Raw genomic sequence first — 25,648 nt, 5'->3', positions numbered from 1 at the left:
GCGGCATTGTTGGTGACATCAAAGTCGAGCTTCATGGAAATTCGGATGTGCTCTTCATTGGGTGATACAAGCAAGACTCCTACACCACAACCTTTTTGGTTTGAAGCTTCATCGAAATAGAGTGTCCAGCTATCATCTTCGGTCATGAGTAAATCTTCGTCAGGGAAATCGTACTCATCTTCTTCTTTTTAAGCTTTTTCTAGCAGAAAATCTGCTAAGAAGTCAGAAACCGCAGAACCATTGATGGCTTTTTGTGGCACAAATCTCAAGTCAAACTGAGCAAGATTGACTATCCACCTTGATAATCTGCCATTGAGTGTTGCTTTTTCGAACAAGTATTTGAGAGGATCCATCTTGGACACGACATGCACTGTATGAGTGAGCATGCAATGTCTTAGTTTCTGTGCGGCCCATACAAGTGCGAGACCCAACTTCTCAAGTGGTGTGTATCACGTCTCATTTCCTTAAAGTTTCTTACTCAAGTAATAGATTGCATTCTCCTTCCTTTCGATCTCTTGCGCTAACATTGCCCCCATCGTTTCTCTTGTGACCGTAAGGTAGAGTCGAAGAGGAAAGTCAGGTATTGCTGGCGCTAGCACGGGTGGGTTTGCCAAGTACTCTTTGATTTTGTCGAAAGCTTTTTGGCAATCGTCATCCCATGTGATTGGGACATTTTTCTTGAGCTTCTTGAATATAGGTTCACATATCGCTGTGAGCTTTGATATGAACCTACTTATATACTGCAACCTTCCAATGAAACCTCGAATCTCCTTCTCATTTTTGGGTGGTGGCATGGACATGATCGCCTTTACTTTTGTAGGATCTATTTCAATCCCTCAAAAACTGATCACATATCCAAGTAATTTACCTGACGTGACTCCGAGTGCACATTTTGCTGGATTTAATCTCATGTTGTACTTGCGGAGTCTTTCAAAGAACTTGCAAAGTGCAATAATATGGCCTGGGCGATCTTTAGACTTAACGAGTGCATGGTTTGTTGTATTATCGACCAGAATGTCAATGTGAGGTAAAGGGAACCCATCTTTTGGGCTTGCTTTATTGAGATCCCTGTAATCAACACACATTCTGACCCTTCCATCCTTCTTTGGAACTGGAACCACATTTGCTATCCATTCTAGATATTTGGATACTCTTATGAAACCTGCGGCCAACTGCTTCCTGATTTCTTCCTTGATTTTGAGAGCCACATCGGGTTTCATACGACGCAGCTTTTGTTTGACAGGCTTCATACCTGGAATGAGTGGTATCGTATGCTAAGCTATGTCCCTGTCAATTCGTGGCATATCTTGGTATGCCCAAGCAAATACATCAACAAATTCACTAAGCAAGTTAATTAGCTCTTTGCGTTCATCTTGACTTAGTGTTAATCCAATTTTTACTTCTTTAACAGTCGTATCATTGGAAATGTTAACTGTTTTTGTATCTTCGATAATTGCTATTTTATTTTCGTGTTCTTCCATTGCTTTTATTATTTCTTTGTCATTTTTATTATTAGCAAAGAAATATTGATCAGGGCTAGGGGAATGACACGCATCGTAAGCAAAGGTACTCATTTTATTGAATTCATTGGCTAATACATCAAGAGGGGCAAGGTCGGCTGCGACCTCACCGGAATTATTAGGACTAGAAAGAGGGGACTCAACAAGAGACTCAGGATTGAACTCTATAGCAGAAAGAGGGTCGGCCTCAGACTAAGGATTCATCTACAAACTTAGACTCAGACTCGGACTCGGACCCAGACGACTCTGACTCATCAAACATAGGACCTTCGCCAGCGGTTATTTCCAACTTCTCTCCACTTGGCGTAGTGATCCTCAATGTCTTGCGCCATCCCCTTGAAATGTTGTCATCTTAGACGATTAACTCGGAGGAGTCAAAATCCTTATTTGCTATGACAGCTTGAACGAGCTCGGAGTTATCATTGCGGACCGGCTTAGACTCATTCTTCTCCATTCCAAAAAGCAGGTTGATTCCTAGATCATCAGAGTTCGGGCTAGCTGGCTTCTCGGTTGTGAAGAGCTCTTCGTCTTCATCAACAAAGTCACAATCGAGGAATATCTCGAATCCTAGTTCACGGATCCCATCATGGACGAATGGTTCAGGGAATTCATAGCATGGGAAGTCTTCCCCTTCTTTGATGTACTGGCCATTGAGGGTGAACGGATATGGATCCATGGCCATTTCCGTCTTCGTGATTCGAGCATTATAGCGAGCCTTCATCTTCAATAAAGCTTGTTTCACATCTTCTTTTGTTGGCTTGAATCCTAAGCTAAAAGTATCCTTCTTGAGTGCACCAGGATGGCCCCAAGATTCAACCATTTTCTTCTTGAGTCCAAGGGTCATTCCAGGGAAATGACCTTGCTTCTTCAGAATGGCATTGATATTGGTGTTTGAATAGGGATCGAAGTCGAGATGGCACTTTTCCTCCTCTTCAATCACGAGAACATCATCAAGTGAAAACCCCCAAAGATCTTCATCTTCTTTGTCATGTTCAAAATGGATGATAGGAGTATCAATAACTTGAATGCGCATAGGAGAAGCATCAATAGTAATCGAAACCCCTCCAACTATAGCTTTCACTTTCTGGTGCAGCGATGATGGAATCGCCTTTAGCTCATGAAGCCAAGGGCGTCCTAACATTGAAAGAGGCCTTAATGTCCACCACCTGAAATTTGGTGCGACGTTCAATGGCCCCAGTAGTTATATTCAGTATGATAGTACCCACAGCTTGACGGTGAGTATTATCGTAAGCGCGAATCCCTTGAGTGGAGGGAGTCAGTTCTTCATTCTTTATGGCCAACTTCTTTACAGTTGGAGTGGGCACACATTGATTGCAGAGCCATTATCAACAAGGATCATAGGAACATTCATCTGCCTACACACCATAGTGAGGTGTAAGGCCTTATTATGTTGGTCCCCTTCCTGGGGCAGATCCTTTTCAGAAAACGAAATCAGATTGCTAGTACTTGGCAATTTAGTAGTGAGAAAATTGACCAGTCCTTTAGGAGTCATGTCATCATCAACTCCTATTTTCACCAGAGCATTCATCACAGCCTTTCGATGCTCGTGGGAAGTGGCCAAAAGCTTCCATACATTCATCTCCACCATGGTCTTTTACGGTTGTTTGACCACATCGCTGTTCACAGGGTCGATGGGATCCACTATCGGATGTGATTGTGGTGGAGGTGGAGGTGGATTAGGTTGTTGCAACCGTCCAATTCTGGTGAGAACCTTAACCTCAAAGTCCCCCCAAACATCTTCACTAGTGCCAAGAGATGAGCAGGCTATATCCTTGAGATAACATCTTCATCGTCGCTATCCCAAGTTCCATTCACTTCTTCAGAACTCGAGACAAATACAACTTCTGGCAGAGGTTCATTCACAGGTTGAATGAGTATTGACGGATCAAAGGAGACTTCATCTCCCGTGATAGCCAAAGCATCAGAAAGAGGACCTGTTTAAATGTTAGGCTTCTTGCCCCTGGAGGGACAAGAAGTTGATTAGCATCAATTAGGTCTTGGATCTCATCCTTCAACCTCCAACATTTCTCAGTGTTATGACCCTTGCCTTGATGAAACTTGCAATAAGCATTGGGGTCATAGCTAGCGGTCCTATTCTCTGGTCGAGGTTCTGGAAATGGTCCGATTGGCATAATCAGTCCTTGACCATGCAAACGGTCATAAGCAGCATCATAAGTCATTCCCAAAGGCATGTAAACCCTCCTTTGCCTTTGGAATCTTTGAGGAGGAGCATTAAGGGCCAGCACATCATTGATATTGATATTGTTGGTAGCATTATTGGGCTTAGAAGACGAAGAAGAAGGAGTGTCGTTCTTCTTGTTTTTCCAAGTGCTGTTATTATTGTTGCTACCAACAGACTTCATTAGTTCGTCCTCGATATTGATTCCAATATCGTATACAGCTTCAAAGGTACTCAGAGGCAGAAACTTCAAGTGTCTCTTGTACTTATGAGTCAGATTGGCAATGAACAAGCGAACCATTTCTTTCTCCTTGGGGGGATCCACCAGGAGCGCAGCTGTTTCCCTCCACCTGCTTAAGTAAGTACTGAAGCCTTCATTCTCTTTCTGTTTGAGAATGGAGAGTTCACGTTCATAAGTCTTGGCCTGGATGTTACACTTGTAACGATTCATAAAGCTTTCAGCAACATCCTCCCAGGTCACGACATGTTTGGATTCCAAAGAATAGAACCCTTGTTGACAAGCATGCTCTAAGGAAAAAGGGAACACCGTAGGGAAGAGTGTCACATCTACTCCCTTAAGAGCCATAGTTGCAGAAAAAGCCTTCAAATGGAAAAGCGGATTATCAGTAGGCTTGAATTTGGGAATGTCAGCAGTGGAAAACTTCTCAGGAAGCTTGTCTCTTATGGACGAAGAGGTGACAGGCAGTTCCACATAAGTGAACTCTTCAGAAATCTTGCTCATTTGTTCCTTAATCTTGTCCATTGCAGCAGTAGTGACATTGTTTTGACTGTCTTGTTCTACCGTGCTGACTCTAGTGGTGAGTGTCTGCATCATGTTAGACAAGCTTTCAATTGTCCTATTGAGGTTCTCGATGTCTTCCTTAGTAGCCATTGGTTGAAAGTAGACTGGAGATGGGTCTTGTGGAGATGATTGAGGTGGTTTCCTTGTACGCCTCTTTGGTATAAGAGGTTGTTGAGGTGTTGTCTCGAACCGTAACAATCTACCCCTGCTTCTTGACCAAGTGTTATGACACCGAAACAAACACACCTTTAATGACCAATCTTAACCTTAACCCATCCGAATTAAAAAGAAATTCTACTTGTTTATTTTTAAAAAAAAAAAAAATGGGAGGATACCATCCGACTTACTCCGGAAAAAAACGACACAAAAACAAGACTACCCTAAAAATACGGTCAAAAAGTAGTGTACGACTCAAAGAAAAAAGTGTGTGAACACGATATGTGAGTGATTAGGTGAGGTTATGGACGCGTGTTTTGACCGTCTAGCTAGACATGACTCCAAATGGACAACATCCACATACGTACGCACAAAAATCGAAAAAAGGACTGACAAGACACTTTTCCTGGGCACCGTGTCACGGTGCAGACTGTCGTGACACGGTGCAGTCTACCGTCAGACGGTAGAAAGCCCCGTGTCATGGCACTGTTCACCGTGGTGCGGCAGAACATGCCGTGACACGGTGCATAGTTCCAGGTCAATTTTGTGATTTTTCCAGATTTTAACCGATTTTAGGTCCGTACTAACTACTATGTGAGTATAAAAACCCTCAGTCATGGCTTAACCAAAAAACCACATAGCATTTAAGCACGATGATGTAAAAAAAGTTCGCAACCTAGAGTCAAGATCTATGTTCAACTATTGGTCAAGCTTTGGCTGTCAAAAGGGTACCATGGTTAAGAGTTTGGACGCGTTAGCAAGGCAGCCTCCCTTGAGGGTACATGCCAACGTGCGGCTTCCCAAGTTCGTGATGGAATCGAACTCGACTCCATGGTTTGGGTGGATTTAATAACTCGGATGAACCCTTATTGCCATGAGCGTTTTTGGGTCGATAGAGCTTAAATCCCCCGGGGCTAAGACGCATGTAGAACACATACATTTTTTCAGAAAAATCGAAGGAAGTCGACTGTGAGGAAAGAAAATAAGACATCGGACTGATTTTAGGACTGCCGTGACACGGCAAAAATTCCCGTGTCACGGTACTGTGCACCATCAGACGGTGCACAGTACCGTGTCACGACAGATTTTGCCGTGGCACGGCAGTCAGAAGATCTGACTGGTGCCCTGTTTTCCTTCGCGCGCAACCAAGTTATCCAATTTTTCCTACGAGACAGACCTGAATACGACGTTAAAACGTCTATGCAGATGCAAAAATGCCAAACTAATCACAGGAATATTTTTTTCAAGAATCTTTCAAGTCTCATCCACTCATCTTAATTAAATACCGATCACTCAAATCGATCAATAATTAATAATCCTCCCCAGTGGAGTCGCCAAATTGTAGGCGTCGTTCGAAGTGCGCCTGCGTAAAAATCATGTGGTGAATATGCTTGGCACTCATAGGAAGTGGGAATTGACATATACAATTAGGGACAAGGAAAGTTGGGAGTCGCCAACAAGTTTTTAAGGAACTTGTAACCGTTCACGGATAATAAAAGGCAACCACAATTAAAGGGACAACGATAGGCAACAACGATTGACCCGTGAAGGTTACACCCCATTCATAATCCATGAGATTACTAACTCCATATGGTTCGGAACCACGAAAGGAGGATCGGGGATGATAGTACGAAGTGAGTCATGGAGTCACATTCGCCCGTATTGGCCTCTACTCGATTCTTATAATAAAAAGTGATTCCTGCGATCTCAAAGGCATACAAACAAAAATTCAATTCGCTCCAAAATATTATTTAACTAAATCGGTTGAATATTAATGCAACACATAATTCTAAAATATTGGTGATCACTTGAATTAATTAACAAGATTAAAAAGGAATCTAAACCGGTTGTCCAAATTATCTTATTAGGCGTGATTTTCAATTACATATTCCCTTTAACATGTAATATGGTGATCAATAAATAGAACAAACATTAATATTGGAAACAATTTAATCACAATTCCAACAACATAAACTCGTTAGAAAAAAATAATAGAAATAAAAGGAACATGATTCTTACTTTGATTTTGTTTGTAATGAGATTTACTAAGTTCTAATTTCAGAATATTAGCTTAATTTAGAGAGAGAAAGGTGGATTATTACTGAAGTTTCCTTATTGTATTCAACTTTGGTCAAGTTTAATCTTCAATCAAGCAACATTTCAAGTTTTCATATTTCATTAATCCTTTCTTTAGTAATCTCTAATCCTTTCTTTTAACTTTATTTATTTGCTTTATTGTTGCTTATTTTTGTTAATCTTATTAGTTCATCTAGTTATTACTGATTTCATTGTTCTTAATCATGTTTTGTTTAGAGTTTCTTGAGTTTATTTCTAGTTTTGATATTATATTTAATCTCCCTTCTCTAAGCTAATTTCTTAGATAGGGGAAGGGGGTGGAAAATATGTGTTGATATTGGATGAATGATGATGATTGGATTGAACTCATGCCATAAATTGATGAAAGACATGATTTTTGATAGCTTGAGACTATTGTTGCACTCTATTTGATGTTTTCTAGTTTAAATGCATGAAAGTGATTTGAACTAGATTAAGATCATCTCTATTTTAATGATTGCATGAGAATTAGTTATTAAAGTGGAGTTTTTATGGATTGTGCTTCTTTATTCTCTTGATTTAATTGTAACTAATAGGATTCGTGAGAATGATCCTTATTAGTATAGACCTCTTTCATTGATTTGCCTAGACTCACCAAAATCCCACTTTATAAAACAATGCTTAATAATTGAAATAGCAAACAGAAAAACTCAAGAAACAAAAAATAGGTTAAAAAAAGCAATAAATAAAGGTGACATTTAACTTACATTTTATAATGATTTGCAATGGTGAATCTAATTGGTTTCAGAATACGAATCAAAACCTATGAAACATTAAAATTAGCAAAGTAATAAATTCACCACCATACTTGTTTAAATTAAGAAATTAGATTGATTAATCAAACAAAAACCAGCGAAAAAAAGTATAAATAAAAATAGGGGCATGAAATTAGCTCTCAATTAACAGACAAAAATAAGAGAAATTAAGACCAACTATATGATGCCAAACAACACTCAAATACAATCACTAAAAATAAAACAAGCCAGTAATGAGAAAGAAGAGGAGAGAGAGAAAACAAACAAAGTGGTACCAAACAAGCCAGTACTGACCCATCCCACCCAAAGGGATGATATCGCAAGGTCTGCATGCGGCATAAATAGTAGCCATAGATAGCATGATTATTAGGATTGCACCAAAGATTGCTGCTCCATTTTCCACTTCAATGGAAATTAGAATTTGACTAAAAGAAAAACTCAAAAAATGATTTTTTTTTTACTGAAATCTTATTGGTAACTATGAAATCGTTGATAATCAAGAAAAAAACCGCTAAACACTTATGCAAATCGAGAATATAAATCTACCCAGAATCCCCCCAAAAACCAAATTAAAACAACAATTCAACACCAATTACTCTATAAAATTCATGAATCAAAAGCAAAAATTAGTTTTTTTTTTTTTTGTGAGAAACAAACCTAAAAATTGAAGAATAATGAAGTATTTGCTCCACGAAATTAAATACGAAAGCGACAAATTCTTCCATTTCTAGCGTTATATTCAAGCAATTCTATTGTTGTTTATCCAAATTTTTCGGACATACTCCTTTTGTTTTTTGCAGGGGAAGAGCCAAAGAGGGATATACAGTTGGTAAAAACCTTGAACTAAAATGCTTCATATTATTACTTCAAGGAATAATTTCATAGTTTATCATCTAGTTATTCATTTCCAAGGTTCTATCAAACCTTTTTACTAACCTATATAATGTTTCTTGTTAAGTATTAGACCAATTGTTTTGCATCTTATAATCTACTACAGTTGAAGTCCTAGAAACAAAGTTGAAGAATAGTCAAGCACAAATGAATCAAGATAATAGAAATCGGCTAAAGGTGGGATGCCACGAAATTCAAAAAAATCATGAACTTACTAAACATCAACTTCATTTAAAACAGAAAAGAATCTATATCAATGAATGATATCCTTCTTTTTCCCCTTTTATAGACTGATAATTATTTCAAATGACACAAATTCTTCATATCAGTAAAGTTATTGCTTTTCTATATCTTGGAACAAAGATATGCAAAGAAGATTAACTTAATGCTTCTATTTCTTTTTATCATCATATTTGCAGAGTTCTAGAAAAAGAATATTGTGTAAGAATAAATGGAATTTTCAACATGAAGCATAGAGTTTTAGGCAGACATGAAATCATAACATACCAGAGCTTGTTTGGCTAAATATAGAACAAACATTTTGTTCAAACCCCATGTTTAGAATACGATCCACTTCACCTAAAACTTACAGAGAAGAATCAAGTATCAATTAAAACCAATTCAATTCAATAATCAAACAATCAAATAAAACTTTGAGCAAAGAAGGTTGGTCTGGTTACTATTGATTTTATTGGGTTTTACGGCGTTCGAGTTTCTAGAAGGAGGTGAGGCGAGCGAGGAGGTGAATGGAGACAGATATCTAGACAAATAAAATCGGGAACCACCGCTATCACCACCGCCCTTCTACTATCATTCGAATATGTTCTACTCTCCCTCTGATCTTCTCCACTATCATTAAATTTCTGTATAAACTTAATTAATAATCTACTAAAAACCCTAAGCTAGCGTTAGCCATGGAAAAAGGGGAAGGAGGTTGTTTCGGGGTTTTCTGATGTCCTGCGGGAGAGTTACAATTCCGAGACTGGAACCGGACGCCTGTACCTGCAAAATAACGGAGACTCCTGGTGGTGAGAGCTCCGCCTCCAACGGTCAAGTTAGTACTTGATTAAGGAGTAATTAATGCGGAAATTAAAGTGATTGGGTCTCTCTAGGTGAGAGTGTTTAATGTAGGTAATCTGCTTTTTTAGCGTGATCAGCCTGTTATTCCTGTCATCTCCCTTAATGAGGATTAAGGGAGGTATTTATAACCTTGGGAAACGTGCTAATCCTAGGTTTAGGTTAACCTAGGGCTGATTGGGCTTCCCTCGGAAGTTGGGCCTGGGTGGCCGGTTTCTCCATTAGGCATGGAGTATGCCACGTGTCATGACATAATAGGTCCAAGGTGGACAAATAAGCGGGTGCCACGTGGCAAGCCCTGACAGGTCCAACTGAGGGACACTTGGCAGGACCTGATTGGCCCACGTGGCGCATTCCGATTGGTGGGAGCAAAATCCCCTAATCATTTGCCCCTCACAGGTGGCACGTGACTGGTCACGTGTTACCTGTGACAGGTGTCGCACTGTAACAGGCGACGGCCTGCTACAGGTGTCACTCGGCGAAAGGCCGAGAGATTCTCCCGCCCAAATTATGAATTCTGGAAGTGACCCTTCGCCTTCTCACTTCGCCTATATAAGGGAGTGTTGACTTTAGTCATTTTCACACTTGAGAACTTTGTGAGAGAACATTCGGACCCCTGAACTTGCTCTGACAATTTGGACCCTTTCTGCCTACCGCCTGTTCTGACAAGCCGACTGCACAGGATTTTCAGAACTCCATCAACGTCACTCGTTCAGGTAACCGTCGTTCTCTTACTCTTAATTTTCTCTTTATTTTATTCTTTTTTGAAATGGCACCACGGAAGCACACGACACGACCTAGGTTAGTGATCAGCCGGTCACCGGGGACGGCTGAATCTAAGACTAGGAGTGCCGCCTGCCCTTTTCCGGACCCATCTTTGCCCTTTATACAAAGTCCGACTGCATCTGTGTCTATGCAGAGCATGATGGCCAGAACAAAAAAGACTGCCAGGATCTCAAACTCAGACGGCTCCTCCCACAGGGTGCCGATTAGTGAAACATCTGACCAAGCGCCAGATCTGGAAGTGAAACAAAGCGGCTTGAAAGCCGGCAATTCTGAGGGAGGAGTCAAGGTGACCCCTTCCCAATTTATAGTTGACAATTCTTCATTCTCTCCTACTCCTTTTAAAGGAGAGGAGGCGGGCCCCTCCGGGAGAGGGGAGGAGTCGTCCTCTTCGGACTCGTCAGAGGACGATTCCGAGTCTAGCTCTTCTGGCCATGCTTCTCTGGACACAGAAGAGAAAAACAGTCGCCTGCAAGAGGCGAGGCTTTCTCACGCAGTTGAGAAGGGGGACGATTGGGCGGAGCCATCCGCCTCTTACCGATAGCAAAATACCCCCTACTACTGCACGGTACCTCGGGGCCGGATCACGGCCATGCAAGAGAAAGTGGAGAGCTTTATCGCAAACCACACAATGGGCCCCGACTTTTTAGTGTTTGTGCCGGATCCAGAAGACACAGTCGTCTGGCCGGCTGGTACCAGTTATGATAGCGCCTGCTTTGGCTCCTACGAAGTGGCCATCAAGGCTGGGCTGCGCTTCCCACTACATCCGGTTGTTCAGCGGATCTTGGATGGGTATGAGTTGGGGTTATGGCAGTTAGCCCCGAACTCCTAGGTCAATGTACTCGGCTATGTTGCCGGGTGCGAACTGCACGGGGTGGAGCCGAGCTTCGAGGTTTTCGCCCACATGAACTACCTCAGCCGGACCCCTATGGCAGGCGGTACCGGCTGGTATCAATTGACGAGCCACAGGGGCTACCTCATGACGAGAGGTGAAGCAAACAAATGGAAGGACTGGCGGAGCACCTTCCTCATCATTGAAAGTTCAGACATAGAGCTGAACAAGCGCTTCAACAGGTGGAACAGGAATCCGCCCCTTCTTGCAGGCGGCCGCAACATGCCGCTTGTTCCCCCCAAGGCTAAGAAAGAGATCCTAGATAAAGGACTCTTCAAAGTAGAGTCGAAGGTGAACTCTACTTCAGGGGTACGAGAGCAAGTACCCCTGCACTGCGTCCCGAGCTTCAAATGGCTCTACGACGAGTACTTTTTGGCCGCCTATGGCCTCAGCAGTCGGTGCTCAAGAGGAAGTCGGCCTGTCGAATACTCTGTTGTTCCATGCATTTCTTGTTATGACTTTTATTAACTTTGCTATTTGTTTTTGCAGCGGACGCCATGAGCAAAATTACCGCCTCCAAGACTGCGGCGGCCATGTTGCGGGCCTCCATCATGCAACAAGCTTCAACCGACTCCCCCAACAAGGGGGCACCCTTGGTGGGCTTCGAACCTTTCACCCTCTTTTTGGAGTTGTGTTTATGCATATACTGACTTCTTCTTTTTTAGACAGGCGCTCCAAGAGCTTCTTCTTCCCAACAGCCGGACCCCAAGGCCCGGAGGACGACTGTTGCGAGCTCTCCTGGTTCTGCCAGGAAACATGCGGCGGCTGAGAAACAGCCGGCCACTTCTTCTAAAACTCCAGCTGGGCCGCCTAGAAGTATGAAGTTGTCCTTGTAAATTTTAGACTTGCTCCCTTTTTTACTAGGTCTAATCCGTTTGTTTATGCTTGATGCAGCCGGCCCTCAGGGGCCTGACTTGGTCGAGGTGGCCAAGTCTATGATCAAGGCCGTTCCTCCAGCTGAAAGGGAGGCGGTCAGGGGTATCGGCTCCCTTGACCTAGACGGGATTGCAGGGGTCCTTGCTGAGGTATACTTAGCATATTTTTGAGTATTTGAATTCCAGGACGCCTGTTTTCTTTTTTGTTTGGAAACTGACGCATGTTCCCCTTTTTACTTAGGCCCTACTCCGAGTGAATGGCCTTCGCAAGCCGCTTGACCGGAAGAACAAAGAGGTAAAGGCTGCAAAAGCTATGGCCGCCTCTGACTGTGATAAGGCAATGTTTCAAATTGCCCAAAATGAAGTTCTGACCATTAATATTCTTTATTATCAGGCGCAGGCTACCGCCGCTATCCGTGCTCAGTTAGAGGCGGCCCAGAAGAGGAATAGCGAGCTGGAGGCGACCATCAACAATCTCAAGGCCGAGCTGAGACCTCTTCGCCAAAAGATGTCCTCATACGAAACCTTGGAGAAATCCTTGGCGAGCGTAAAGGTACGCCTGGTGACCCAAGAGAAGAGTCTTACTCAGGAGCTCTCGGAAAAGGCCGAGCAAGAAAAGAAAGAGCTGGTCCGGGAGATGATGGAAGACTCTGCTCAAATCCAGCGCAGGACTTGGGGCCGCCTCTTCCCCAATGCCGACTTTGCCTCATGGGAAAAAACGTACCGCCAGTGTTCAGATATATATAATCAAGAGATCCTGGCGGCTGCTGAGGAAGAGGCGTTGGAGGAGGAGGAGCCGGTAGTGGCGCTTGTGCCGCTTGGGGGTAATGCATCAAAAAAGGATGCAGCTGAAGCCGAGTCCAGCAAGAAGAGTGCTGACCAGGCGGCAGCTGCTAATATTGAAGATCTGCCCCCTTCTTAAGCTTTATGTCTTCTTTCCACGGCCTTCGTGCCGTTTGTTTTGTATTTACCCGGCCAGGGGGCCGGGGCTCTGAATATTTTGCCGGTCTTTAATGACCGGCTTCTTTTCAATGAATTTTTTTTTTTTTTGCTTCAAATTTGTTCAAGTATTGAATATTCTGATATCCAATTGTACACTATACCGACTGTTTTACATGGCCGATAGTTGCAGACAGGTACGGATAGTTAGGCACGCCGCCTATGCCCCTGGACGACTGGTTGTCTGTTTCAAGGTTAGACGATCAGTCGGCCATTTATCCAATCGGTATTCGAACCATTTTAAAGACTGGATCCCCTTTAGGCAGGCGGTCCTTTTATTGTAAAATTAACCAAGTAGGAAAGTGGTTTGACCAAGTAAACATGATTGTTACCTAGTCGCCAAGTAACTGAGTAGTAGAGGTATCAAGCGGTGGGTACCGGTTGTTCCCCTTTATTCGCCAATGTTTGTTGGCTTTTAACTCATAGGTTGTTAACCTAGCAGGAGTAGTGGTTGAGAGCCCCTGTTTGCTAAAACAGGCGGACGACTCATACCTTTTAGGCTCCATACTAAGTTTGAGAGAGTGACTATGAGTTAACTTTGGTGTTACTCAGTCGCCGTCACTCCTGCTTGAGTAGTAAAGGTACCAGGCGGCGGAGGCCGGCTGAACCTTTTGATTCGCCAATGTTTGTTGGCTATTAACTCAAGAGGTACCCCCTGTATTTATCCCAAGTAATACAGGCGGTCATCTGACTCAGATGTCAACTGCTACCACTGGTTTGGTTAGTGATAGAGTTATCCAAAAGGAAGCTGCTCTCTGCGACGAATTTCATCCGGAGGGATGCCGCCGGACGCCTGCTATGATGTTGGGACAGGTCGTATTAGTTTTGAAGATTTGATCAGTTGGCTTGGCGCCTGGTCTGATCATTCGGCCTGTGGCCTTTGTCAGTTCTTGGTGAACGTAGGTGCTAAGTAGAAGGAGGGTAGCCGCCTGTTAGGCACAGGGTCGGTCAGGCCCTGATCATTTTTAGTTAAGGGGGGTGGCCCTCTTTTATGGAGAGTAGCCGACTATATGTCCAGACGGCATGCCCCTATGGAGAGTAAAAAAACTCAATGGAGAGTAGCCGATTGTAAAGGTACAAACGGCATACCCCTTTGAAGATAGAGTAAAATACTCTATGGAGAGTAGCCGACTGTAAAGGTACAGACGGCATGCCCCTCTGAAGATAGAGTAAAATACTCAATGGAGAGTAGCCGACTGTAAAGGTACAGACGGCATACCCCTCTGAAGAGAAAATTAAACATGGAGAGTAGCCGACTGTTTGTTAGTAGGCGTGCCCCTCTTAGTACAAAATTGAATATTAAGTACGCAAACTTTTATTAAGTAGCCCTTGACTATTTACATCATTCAAAAGAAATATTTCTTAAGATTATCTACATTCCAAGTTCGAGGCAACGGTTGTCCGTCTGGTGTTCCCAGACGGTAGGTACCGTCCCTGACCTCTTCACAGATTCGGTAGGGTCCTTCCCAGTTGGGAGTTAGTTTGCCAGACTCATTAGCCCTACCAACTTCTTCCATTTTTCTAAGTACAAAGTCCCCCACTTTGAGTGGACGCCTGTGTACTTTTTTGTTGTATGATCTAGTCATTCTCAGGCGGTAAATTTCATGGCGCAAGACAGCATTGCCCCTCCTTTCAGGAAGTGAGTCTAATGCCAGGCGCATGGCTTCCTAGTTTGCCTCTTCGTCATATAACATTACTCGAAGAGTCGGCTCGTAGTGTTCTATTGGAAGAACAGCTTCCGCACCATAAGTTAGGAGGAATGGAGTTTCTCCAGTCGCCCCTTTTTCAGTCGTCCTAATGGCCCAGAGAACATGTGGTAATTCATCCGCCCATAGGCCGCCTGCTCGTTCAATCTTTTTCTTGAGACCGTCTGAGATGATTTTATTAAAGGCTTCTACCTGGCCGTTTGCTTGTGGACGGCCGACAGATGCAAAGTAGTGTGCAATTCCTTGGTCACCCAACCAGCTTTTGAGAACAGGCATCTCAAATTGGGGACCATTATCAAAAACCATAGACATGGGAACTCCGAACCGAGTGATGACATTTTTCCAAATGAATGAAATTACATCCTTCGTCTTGATTCCCTTTACAGCCTCCGCCTCTACCCATTTAGTGAAGTAGTCGACGGCAACAAGTATGTACCTCCTTCCGCCTGTAGCAGGCGTATATGGACCCAGAATATCCATGCCCCACTTAGCAAACGGTAGTGGGCTATGAATGGTAGTGAGGTCAGTAGCCGGACGGTGAATTAGCTTGCCAAACCTTTGGCACTTGTCACATTTTTTCACCATCTTCATTGCATCTGCTTCTAAAGTAGGCCAAAAGTAGCCCTGTCGCCTTGCCCGTTGAGCAAGCGTCCTACCGCCTATATGGGAAGCACAGTAACCAGAGTGAAGATCGTCTAGTATCTCTTCTCCCTTTTCTGGAGTAACACACTTTAAGAAGGGTTGAAGGTACCCCCTTTTGTGAAGTTCTCCCTTTATTATTTCAAAACTGGTGGCTCATTTTTTCAGTGCTGCCGCCTGTCGATGATCATCCGGCAGGGTACCGTTTGTCATATATGCCCTGATTGGATCCATCCAGGTTGAGCTTCTGTCTAAGATTCCAATAGGTTCTTCCTCAATGCTTCTCCTCTTCATTACTTCCCAAAAAACAGTTCGAGGAGTATCAGAGGAGGCGGATGATGCTAATTTTGACAGTGCATCCGCCTGGTTGTTTTCTGATCTCGGCACTTGGATCAGATGGAAATCCTCAAGGGAGCCGACTGCTTGTCGGACCGCCTATAAATACTTGATCATGGCCGGATGGGTTGCTTCGTATTCGCCATTGTACTAACTCACTATCAATTGTGAATCGGAACAGGCGTCTATTTTTCTTGCCCGTGCCGCCTTGCACATGCGGATTCCGGCTAGTAAAGCTTCATATTCTGCCTCATTGTTTGAGGCCTGAAAACTGAAGCGTAGAGCATACTCGTACCTGTCGCCCTCTGGCGACTGACATATGACGCCTGCTCCACAACCATTTGAAGTAGAGCTTCCGTCCACATATACCTTCCAGACTTGGTCTGGAACTTCAGAGTCAGGGGGACGAGTCATCTCAACAATAAAGTCAGCAAAGGCTTGCCCCTTCACTGCTTTTCTAGGCTCGAAAGTAACTTCGAGGCTCTGAATTTCTATGGCCCATTTGATCATTCGGCCTGACGACTTCATGATGGTCAGTGGCCGCTTGATAGGTTGGTCTGTATACACGACGACTGCATGTGCCAAAAAGTAGGGCTTCAATTTTTTAACAGCCATGAAGAGTGCAAGACCAAATTTCTCCACTAAGGGATACCTCAACTCGGCATTTTTCAGTACATGACTGACGAAGTAGACCGGGAGCTGACAGCCGTCTCTTTCAGCAAGGAGAACAGCGCTTAACGCATGATCAGAGACGGCCAGGTACATGTAGAGTACTTCTTTGGGCAAAGGGTTGACCAGCCTCGGCAAGGAATGCAAGTGAACTTTCAATTTCTGGAAGGCGGCCTCAGCATCCGGCCCCCATTCAAACCTTGCCTTTTTCTTAATTGCCTGGAAAAAGTATAAGCATTTGTCGCCTGATCGGCTTAGAAATCTTCCCAAGGCCGCCAGACAACCTGTTAACTTCTGAACCTCTCGGATGGTACGAGGCGACTGCATGTCAATGACCGCCTGCACCTTCTCAGGGTTCGCCTCTATTCCTCTCTGATTGATTAGGAATCCGAGAAATTTCCCAGACTCAACTCCAAAGACACATTTCTTGGGATTGAGCATGACATGGTGCCGCCTGAGTGTGGCGAAAGTTACTCGGAGGTCCGACAGATGATCTTTCTGAAGTTTAGTCTTGACAATCATATCATCAATGTATGCCTCGACGTTTCTCCCAATCTGATTAAAGAACACAGTGTTTATCATTCGCTGGAAGGTAGCCGGGGCATTCTTAAGACCAAACGGCATGACCGTGTAACAGTATAACCCCTGATCAGTGACGAAGGCCGTCTTCTCCTGATCTTTCTTCCATAAAGGAATTTGATGGAAACCAGAGTAGGCGTCCATAAAGCTCATCAAAGCATGGTCGGCTGTTGAGTCGACCAGGTTATTAATTTTAGGTAGAGGGTAATTGTCTTTGGGGCATGCCTTGTTTAAGTCTGTGTAGTCTACACACATTCGCCAGGTGCCATTCAGCTTTTTAACAAGCACCACATTTGCAACCCAGTCTGGGAAGTAACATTGCCGAATGAACCCTACATCAAATAATTTTTTAACTTCGGCGGCTGCCGCCTGACTTCTTTCTTCGCCATGGTTCCGCTTCTTCTGTCGTACCGCCTTCTTTTTCGGATCCACGGCCAGTTTATGTACCGCCAGATCAGGACTAATGCCTGGCATTTCATGGACTTCGAATGCAAAGATGTCCTTGTATTCTTTCAATAGTTTGTGAAAGTCGTCACCTAGGACTCTCAGAGCAGTCGTCCCAATTTTGACTGTTCGGTCAGGACGTGAGTCGTCTAGGATCAGGTCCGTATGCTCACCAGCCGGCTGAGGGCGGAATTCATCCAGCCGCTCCTCTGCCAATGATTGCTATTTTCTGTCTTTTCTTGCGGCCCTTGTCTGGGATGCCTTTCTCTTCTTGCCGCCTGTTTCTTGAACAGGCGCACTCTCCTTGACATTGTCAAGGTCTATTTTTCTACCACTCGACCCAGTGGCCATAACAGTGGGCTTGACATCCGAGAGATAGCACTCTCGGGCCATCCTCTGATCTCCCCTTAGGGACCCGACTGTTCCATTATCCCTCTCAAACTTGAGCAACATAAGAGATGGGATTATAACAGCCTTAGAATTATTCAGGGTTGGTCGTCCCAAAATCATGTTGTAGGCCGAGAGTTCTTTTACTACCAGGAACCGGACTACCATGTGTCGTCCTTCCCCTTTTTCGCCCAGGCGGATGGGTAAATCCACTCGCCCCACTGGGTGGACGACTCCTCCTCCAAACCCTACTAAAGGGTGGGAGGCCGGATGTATGCAATCAGTCTGATATTTTAGTTTTGACAGACATTTGCTACTGATGAGATCTGAGGAGCTTCCGGTATCTATGAGGATTCGGCCAACTCTCTGGTTGGCCACTTTACATTCAATAACGATAGGGTCGTCATGCGGCCCTCTTACCCCTCCTAGATCTTCTTCAGTAATGACAATCTCAGGAAATGAATATTTGGAGGGCCGTTCTTGGTGAACGGAATTTACATCTAACCGCCTGATATTGTCTTTGTTGCCCCTAATAGTGGGGCCGCCTCCTGAGAAGCCGCCTGCAATGGTGTAGACGACTACATCATCTGTATCGGAGCTGTCGGCCTGTTGATTCTTTTTGGTCGACTGCTTTTTTGAGGAAGTGTTCCTCGTAGATTTCTTGACATAAGTGTCAAGATCACCTTGTTCAGCCAGGCGGTCCAGATACCGCATGAGACTGATGCATTCATTGGTGTGATGACCAACATCTTCATGATAAGCACAAAATTTATCTTGGTTCCGGTTGTTTGCAGAACCCTTCATGGGGACCAGCTTCTCAATTGAGATCCGTCCCTTGATTTCCTTTAGGATAAACTGGCTATCCTTGTTAAACGTATACTTTGGAGAGTATGGTTTGAATTCTTTTTTCTTTTTCTGGGCCGGCTGTTTAGAGGAATCGGCCGCCCAGACCTCTTTTCTTTTCTCGTCTTTGTTTGACGACTGTTTCTGTCGTCCTTCTCTTTTGTCGAACCTTTTCCCATCCGACTGTTTTCCCGTACTACAAAGATCAGTCGCCTGTATATAGGCTTCCGCTTTAATCAAGGCCTCTTGAAGAGTCGCCACCCTCTTTCGGACCAAATCAAATTTGAAGGTCGACACGTCTTTGAGACCTCTGAAAAAGTCAGTATAGGCTACTTCATCCGGTAACCCTTGAATCTGTATTCTCAACAGGTTAAACCGCCTGATGTAAGAACGAAGACCCTCCTTCTCGCCCTGCTGAATTATTCCTAAATCAAGGGTCGTCTTCTTCGCAGGGATGTTCGTGGCGAAGTTGGAGGTGAATAAGTAAGCAAGCGTCCTGAAGTTATTTACACAACCAGTCGGCAGGTTGCCGAACCATTGTTGTGCGATTCCTTTGAGAGTCGCTGGGAAACACTTGCACCAAGTGGGATCATCCAACCCTTGAAGGTACATCAGGTTGGTGAATGCCATCAGATGGTCTTCTGGGTTAGTAGTGCCGTCATAGGCGCCTACTAATACATTTTTCACTTTGGTCGGCTGAGCGGCTTTAGTAATTTCCTTGGAGAAGGCCGACGGCTGTTCACCAAGTCTAAGCAACCGTAGCTGCCAGTCCATAGGTTGGACATTTTTTGCTGCTTGTCCACCAAACGGAGGTGGCTGTAAAAAATACTGTTGTTTCGGTACAAACGGTAAGTTTGGTACCGCCTGGTCGCTATGAAAGCCGGACTGACGGGAGGTGCCGCCTGACTGACTCTCATGATACGACTGAGTATGCCTCATTGAGGTATTTCGCAGACTGTCTTGTAAGTTTGAAGTAGATGCCGACTCTGACAATCGGTCACTCTTCTTCTGCTCTTGCAGTAGCCGAGCGTCTGTGTATGATTTCCTCGACCCGTCCGCCTGAATATGACGAACAGGTTTCCTATTTCCTGGAGTAAGAAAACGGTATTTTGTGAAATCAAGGGCAGTCAACTCCCGCTTCCTAGATTTAGGATGAGGAGTCGCCTCTCGCCCTTGAACTGGCTTCCTCTTCTGTGAAGTGGAGGGTTTCTTAGCCGACTGCTCCTTGTCCAGAGCAGGCGGCTTCTTGTTGATCAACTCTTGAATTTCTCCCTTGAAGTCCCTCATGAAGGTCATGAGTTCGTTCCTTGTGATGGGAGCAGACCCATCAGTCGGCTGCTGCCGAACAGGCAGTGCGCCTGCTGGCTCGCTTCCTGTATGAAGATGTTCCCGTTCCCTCCTTTCGGTATGACGGGTACGTCGGGCCCTTAGGGTCCTGTCTGAAGCTGTGTGAGCTTCAACTTTAAATTCATTCTCAGTATCGTGGTCCGACTGAACTTGAGGGTCGTCTAGGGGACGCCTCTCTTCAGGAGTCAGTACAAACGTGGATGCCATCTCAGAAGTACTCTCCCCACAGACGGCGCCAAATGTTTCGGGGTTTTCTGATGTCCTGCGGGAGAGTTACAATTCCGAGACTGGAACCGGACGCCTGTACCTGCAAAACAACGGAGACTCCTGGTGGTGGGAGCTCCGCCTCCAACGGTCAAGTTAGTACTTGATTAAGGAGTAATTAATGCGGAAATTAAAGTGATTGGGTCTCTCTAGGTGAGAGTGTTTAATGTAGGTAATCTACTTTTTTAGCGTGATCAGCCTGTTATTCCTGTCATCTCCCATAATGAGGATTAAGGGAGGTATTTATAACCTTGGGAAACGTGCTAATCCTAGGTTTAGGTTAACCTAGGGCTGATTGGGCTTCCCTCGGAAGTTGGGCCTGGGTGGCCGGTTTCTCCATTAGGCATGGAGTATGCCACGTTTCATGACATAATAGGTCCAAGGTGGACAAATAAGCGGGTGCCACATGGCAAGCCCTGACAGGTCCAACTGAGGGACACTTGGCAGGACCTGATTGGCCCACGTGGCGCATTTCGATTGGTGGGAGCAAAATCCCCTAATCAGAGGTGGTAATGGAAGAAGGGAAATTTTTGGATCTGGATATGGTATTGAGAAATTTGTGCGTATTAATATTGTTTTAGGAATTAGGGTTTGAATTGAAAAAAAGCTAAGGGACGAAAAAAAAATATGTAGTACAAAAAAAAAAAAAATACATACAATACTTAATATCAAAGTGTTACAATAATGTGTTGCTTAATATCAAAGTGTTACAATAAAATGTTACATGATATCAAAGTGTTACACTCAATTGTTACGTGATGTTAAAGAGTTACAAATGTTTTACTTATAAATTAGTGAAGATTCTAACTTTCAAAGTGATACCGTTTGGTGTTACCTAAGATCACTTTTGTAGTAGTGTTTTGTCCTTGCCTTGTACATGCTCGCACTATCATAGGCATCCATTCTCAACTCTTCTAAGTCATGTAACTCAAGAAGTCGGTTCTTACCTGCACTATGGAGATTGAAATTGATTTGTTTGATAGCCCAATAAGTTCGACGCTCCATTTCTACCGGCAAATGACAATTTTTTTCCATAGACAATCTTATAGGGATTGGTCCCTATTGAAGTCTTGAAAGCGGTCCTATACACCCATAAAGAGTCATTGAGCTCAGAGGACCAATCTTTCCTTGTCCTAGCCACCGTCTTCTCCAAAATCACTTTGAGCTCCCTATTGGTGATCTCCGCTTGACCACTCATTTGAGGGTGGTAAGCAAGCACTCTCTTGTGAGATACACCATACTTATCGAGAAGTCGGGTAGAGTTGTGGTTCTTAAAATGCGACCCCCCATCACTAATTACAGCTCTTGGGACACCAAATTTTGGAAAAATCACTTTTCTTGAATAAGTTGACTACCACCTTTGAATCATTCTTAAGTGAAGCCACGGCTTCCGCCCATTTCGAGTTATAGTCAATAGCTACCAAGATGTATTTGTTTCCTTGAGAAGAAATAAAGGTCCCATGAAGTCTATAGCTCATACATAGAAGACCTCGAGATCAAGGATGGGGTTTTGTGGCATCTCGTCTCTTCTAGAAATGTTCCCCGTCCTTTGACACCGATCACAAGTCTTGACAAACTTCCACGCATCCCTAAATAGAGAGGGCCCAAAGAGCATAGATTGCAAGATCTTGGAGGCGGTTTTTTTAACACTCATACGCCCACCACAAGGAGGAGAGTGGCACATATGAAAAACACTTTGATCCTCGTCATTAGGGACGCATCTTCTCAATAAACCGTCAACCCCTCTCTTCAAAAAAATCAGGTCATCCCACATATATCTCTTGGCCTCATGCTTGAGTCTTTGACGTTGTTGTGAAGTTAAATCCGGAGGTATGGAACTACAAGCCAAATAATTCACTATATCCGCATACCATTGTTTTGTTTTCACCTCAAGAGCATTTAAAACATCATCCCTTAGGGCATCCTCTATCGGCAATCCATCGTCTTGAAACCTTGCACCAACCAACCTTAAAAGGTGATCTGTCACCACATTTTTTGCCCCCTTCTTGTCTCTCATTTTGTAGTCAAAATCTTGAAGGACTAAAACCTATATAAACAATCATGGCTTAGCTTCCTTCTTGCTTATCAAATATTTGAGAGTTGAGTGGTTGGTGTACATTATAGTCATAGAACCAATGAGGTAGTTTCTAAACTTCTCAAATGAGTGTATAACAGCCAAGAATTCCTTCTCGTTAGTTGTATAATTCTGTTGAGCATCATTGAGAGTTTGGAAAAGTATTGAATCACATGAACTTTTCCTCCCTTTCGTTGCCCAAGATTTGATCCAATAGCCTCATCTCTTGCATCATACATGAGTTCAAATGGTAAAGACCTACCCGGTCCTTGGACAATTGGGGTGGTGCAAAGTGCCTCTTTCAACCTACAAAACGACTCTTGGCAAGCATCATTGCAAGAGGGATGTAAGAGGTTTAGCAACTAATGAAAAATCTTTAATGAAACGCTGATAAAACAAGGCATGGCCAAGAAAAGATCTCACATCCCTCACATTGGTGGGGGGAGCAAGTTTCTCAATGACCTCTACCTTGGCTTTATCAACCTCAATGCCGGCATGGGAGATCTTTTGCCCAAGAACAAATCCACTCTCTACCATAAAATGGCATTTTTTCCAATTCAACTCGAGGTTAGCTTTCTCACATCTTTCTTGGCAACGAGATAAATTGGATAGACAATATTCATAAGTGGCTCTTCCAACGGAGAAGTCATCAATGAAGACTCTTATCTCGTCTTCAATCATGTCACTAAATATTGACATCATGCGACGTTAAAATGTTGCGGGGGCGTTACAAAGTCCAAAAGGCATTCTACGATACGCATAAGTACCGTAGGGACATGCGAAAGCCGTCTTGACTTTATCCTTAGGGTGAATCGGAATTTGAAAAAATCTCGAGTAATCGTCAAGGAAACAATAGAAAGAATACTTTTAAGCCTCTCCAACATTTGATCAATGAACGGTAATGGAAAATGATCTTTGCATGTACTTGTGTTGAGTTGGCGATATTCAATACACATATGCCAACTGATAATAAGCCTAGTAGGAACTATTTGATCATTATCATTTTTCACTACCGTTATGCCACCCTTCTCAGGCACAACTTTTATAGGAGATTCCCAATCACTATGAGCAATTGGGTAGATAATTCCCGCATTAAGAAGATTAGCCACTTCCTTCCGCACAACCTCTTACATTGAAGGGTTATGCTTCCTTTTCCTTTGTCTAACGGGTCTAGCATCTCCTTCTAGATGGATTTTGAACATGCATAAGGATGGACTTATACCTTTGATGTCATCAATGGTATATCCCAAAGCCTTCTTGTATTTTCTCGAAGCATTGATCAAGAGGGAGGTTTGCTCCTCCATTAGATTACAATTGATGATAATCATGGGGAAAGACTCATTAAAGTCAAGATATGCATACCTCAAGCCCAAAGGTAGAGGTTTCAAGTCTACCTTTGGTTCTCTCCTACCATTGAAGCTCTCTTCTCTTTCTTCAACTTGGAAGAGGTCATGAGTGAAAGGGGTCTCTTCCTCGATGCTTTTATCCTTGCACTCCCTTTTTCTTTCTCAAACAAATCCTCATAAAGTTGCATGTCCTTCTTGTGAGCACCTATCTCGAATTCATTTAATAATACACTTTCAAGAGGATCATTAGTAGCATGCAAATGGGAGCGAGAAAATTCATTAAGCATAGTATCAAGAACATCAACTCTAAAACATTCACCACTTGAAGAAGGTTGTTTCATGATACTATTCAAATAAAATTTAATTGAATCTTTATCAATTTATAGGGTCATCTTACCCTCCTTCACGATGATTGCTATAGAAATAGCAAGAAATGGTACACCCAAAATTATAGGAATCCTCTCATCCTCATCCACCGCTAGCACATAAAAGTCCACAGGAAATGTGAACTTTCCAACCCTAACGGGAATTTCATTAATTTTACCCATGGGAAACTTGGTAGAACGGAATAGGGCATAAGACCCACTCTTGCTTCTAAATCACACAACGCTTTTTCAAACTTGACACCATTAATGGAACAAAGATTGGAGAAGCTACCCGGACCTTTCAACTTAGTAGGATGCTTGTTGGAAAGGATAGCACTACAATTTGCAGTTAAGTTCACCGTTTCACACTCCCTTCTCCCACTCAAGAGGTCTTTCAAGAACTTGTAATAGTGGGGCATTTGTTTCATTGCATCAACAAAAGGAAGAGAAACATGCAAATTCTTTATCGCAGCCAAAAACTTCCCAAATTGGGCATCAAGTTTAGTTCTCACAAATTGTTGTAGAAAGGGTAGCTTTTCCTCTCTAGGTTGGCAATTTAGGGGCAAAGGGGTAACTTTATCCTTTGGCACCTCAACGTCCTTTTCTTTGTCAACACTTAATGGCTCATTGGCTCTCTCACCCTCATTCTCTAGCTCCACTTCTTCTTGAGGCTCTTCTTTCACTAAAGGGTCACTCCCTACTACCTTCCCACTCCTAGTTGTCACTTCATACAAAGGTTTTTGGTTGACTCCTTGACTTGGAATGGTGGAAGAAGAAGAAGAAGAAGAAGAAGAAGGGGATGAATTAGAAGCAAGGCGAGATATATGAGTTTTAAGCATTTTTATATGAGCATTGTTTCGTTTTTTTATCCTCTTCATATCTCCTTTGTTCCTGTTCATGCCTCCTTTGATCTTCTTTGCACAATTTCAATAAGGCATCTAGTTTAGCCATCACGGGATTTTTGGAGGAGCTTCTAGTTGAAGAGGTTGTTGCGGTGGGGGGGAGTTGGGGTTGATGGAAACCCGGAGGCCTATTAGTTTGGCATAGTTAGCGACATATTGACCCCCATTGCTTCAAGTGCCTTGATTAGGAACATTGATTTGTTGATTGTTTCCCATGTTACTTTTTTCACCAAAATTTTGATTTTGATGGTCATAGTATAGGGAGTTAGTTTTGATTACCATACCCTCTTTGGTTAGAGTAGCCTCTTCCATTGAAATTGGAGGGCCCCCCTCCACCATGATATTGGTTATCATAACCACCACCACTTTGGTTCCAATCACGGTTTCCACTTTGATTCCAATTCCCCATTTGGTTGGGGTTTGGCCTCATGTTCCCCATATTCCCCATTTGAGGAGAAAAATTCATAGCATTAAGTTCTTACACTTTATCATCATGTTCTTGGGGAGGGGGTTGAACTTCACAAGAATATACACATTGAGAGGTATCATGATCATAGGTTCAACAATTAGCATAAAACATACTTCCATGAGGCATTGAATTGTAAGAATAAGAAGAAGGAGCGTTCATACCATTGCCTCCCTTGGTTGGAGGGGAGGTGTTCCTTTGAGGATTGGATCTCTC

General features: G+C 43.5%; 1 protein-coding gene across 1 annotated transcript; it reads right to left on the bottom strand.

Moving 5' to 3' along the window:
- Window positions 1-24,079: 24,079 nt before the first annotated feature.
- LOC110699550 lies at window positions 24,080-24,903 on the bottom strand. Its single transcript, XM_021877039.1, has 2 exons — window positions 24,282-24,903; window positions 24,080-24,177 (listed from the first exon to the last, which is right to left on the bottom strand). Exons 1-2 carry the CDS (start codon window positions 24,901-24,903, stop codon window positions 24,080-24,082), a joined length of 720 nt encoding a protein of 239 aa, XP_021732731.1.
- Window positions 24,904-25,648: the final 745 nt, after the last annotated feature.

Source organism: Chenopodium quinoa, unplaced genomic scaffold (assembly GCF_001683475.1).
Source record: "Chenopodium quinoa cultivar QQ74 unplaced genomic scaffold, ASM168347v1, whole genome shotgun sequence".
Taxonomy (NCBI): Eukaryota; Viridiplantae; Streptophyta; class Magnoliopsida; order Caryophyllales; family Amaranthaceae; genus Chenopodium; species Chenopodium quinoa.
The sequence above is the reverse complement of the archived record's forward strand: the minus strand, read 5'-3'. Positions and strand labels throughout refer to the sequence as shown.

Excerpts from the sequence above, each read along its gene's own strand:
- LOC110699550 (XM_021877039.1), bottom strand. The coding sequence starts at position 24,903 with ATGCTTAAAACTCATATATCTCGCCTTGCTTCTAATTCATCCCCTTCT. Across the intron at positions 24,178-24,281 it reads TGATTTAGAAGCAAGAGTGG|CGGTGGATGAGGATGAGAGG; the intron begins GTCTTATGCCCT and ends TTTATGTGCTAG.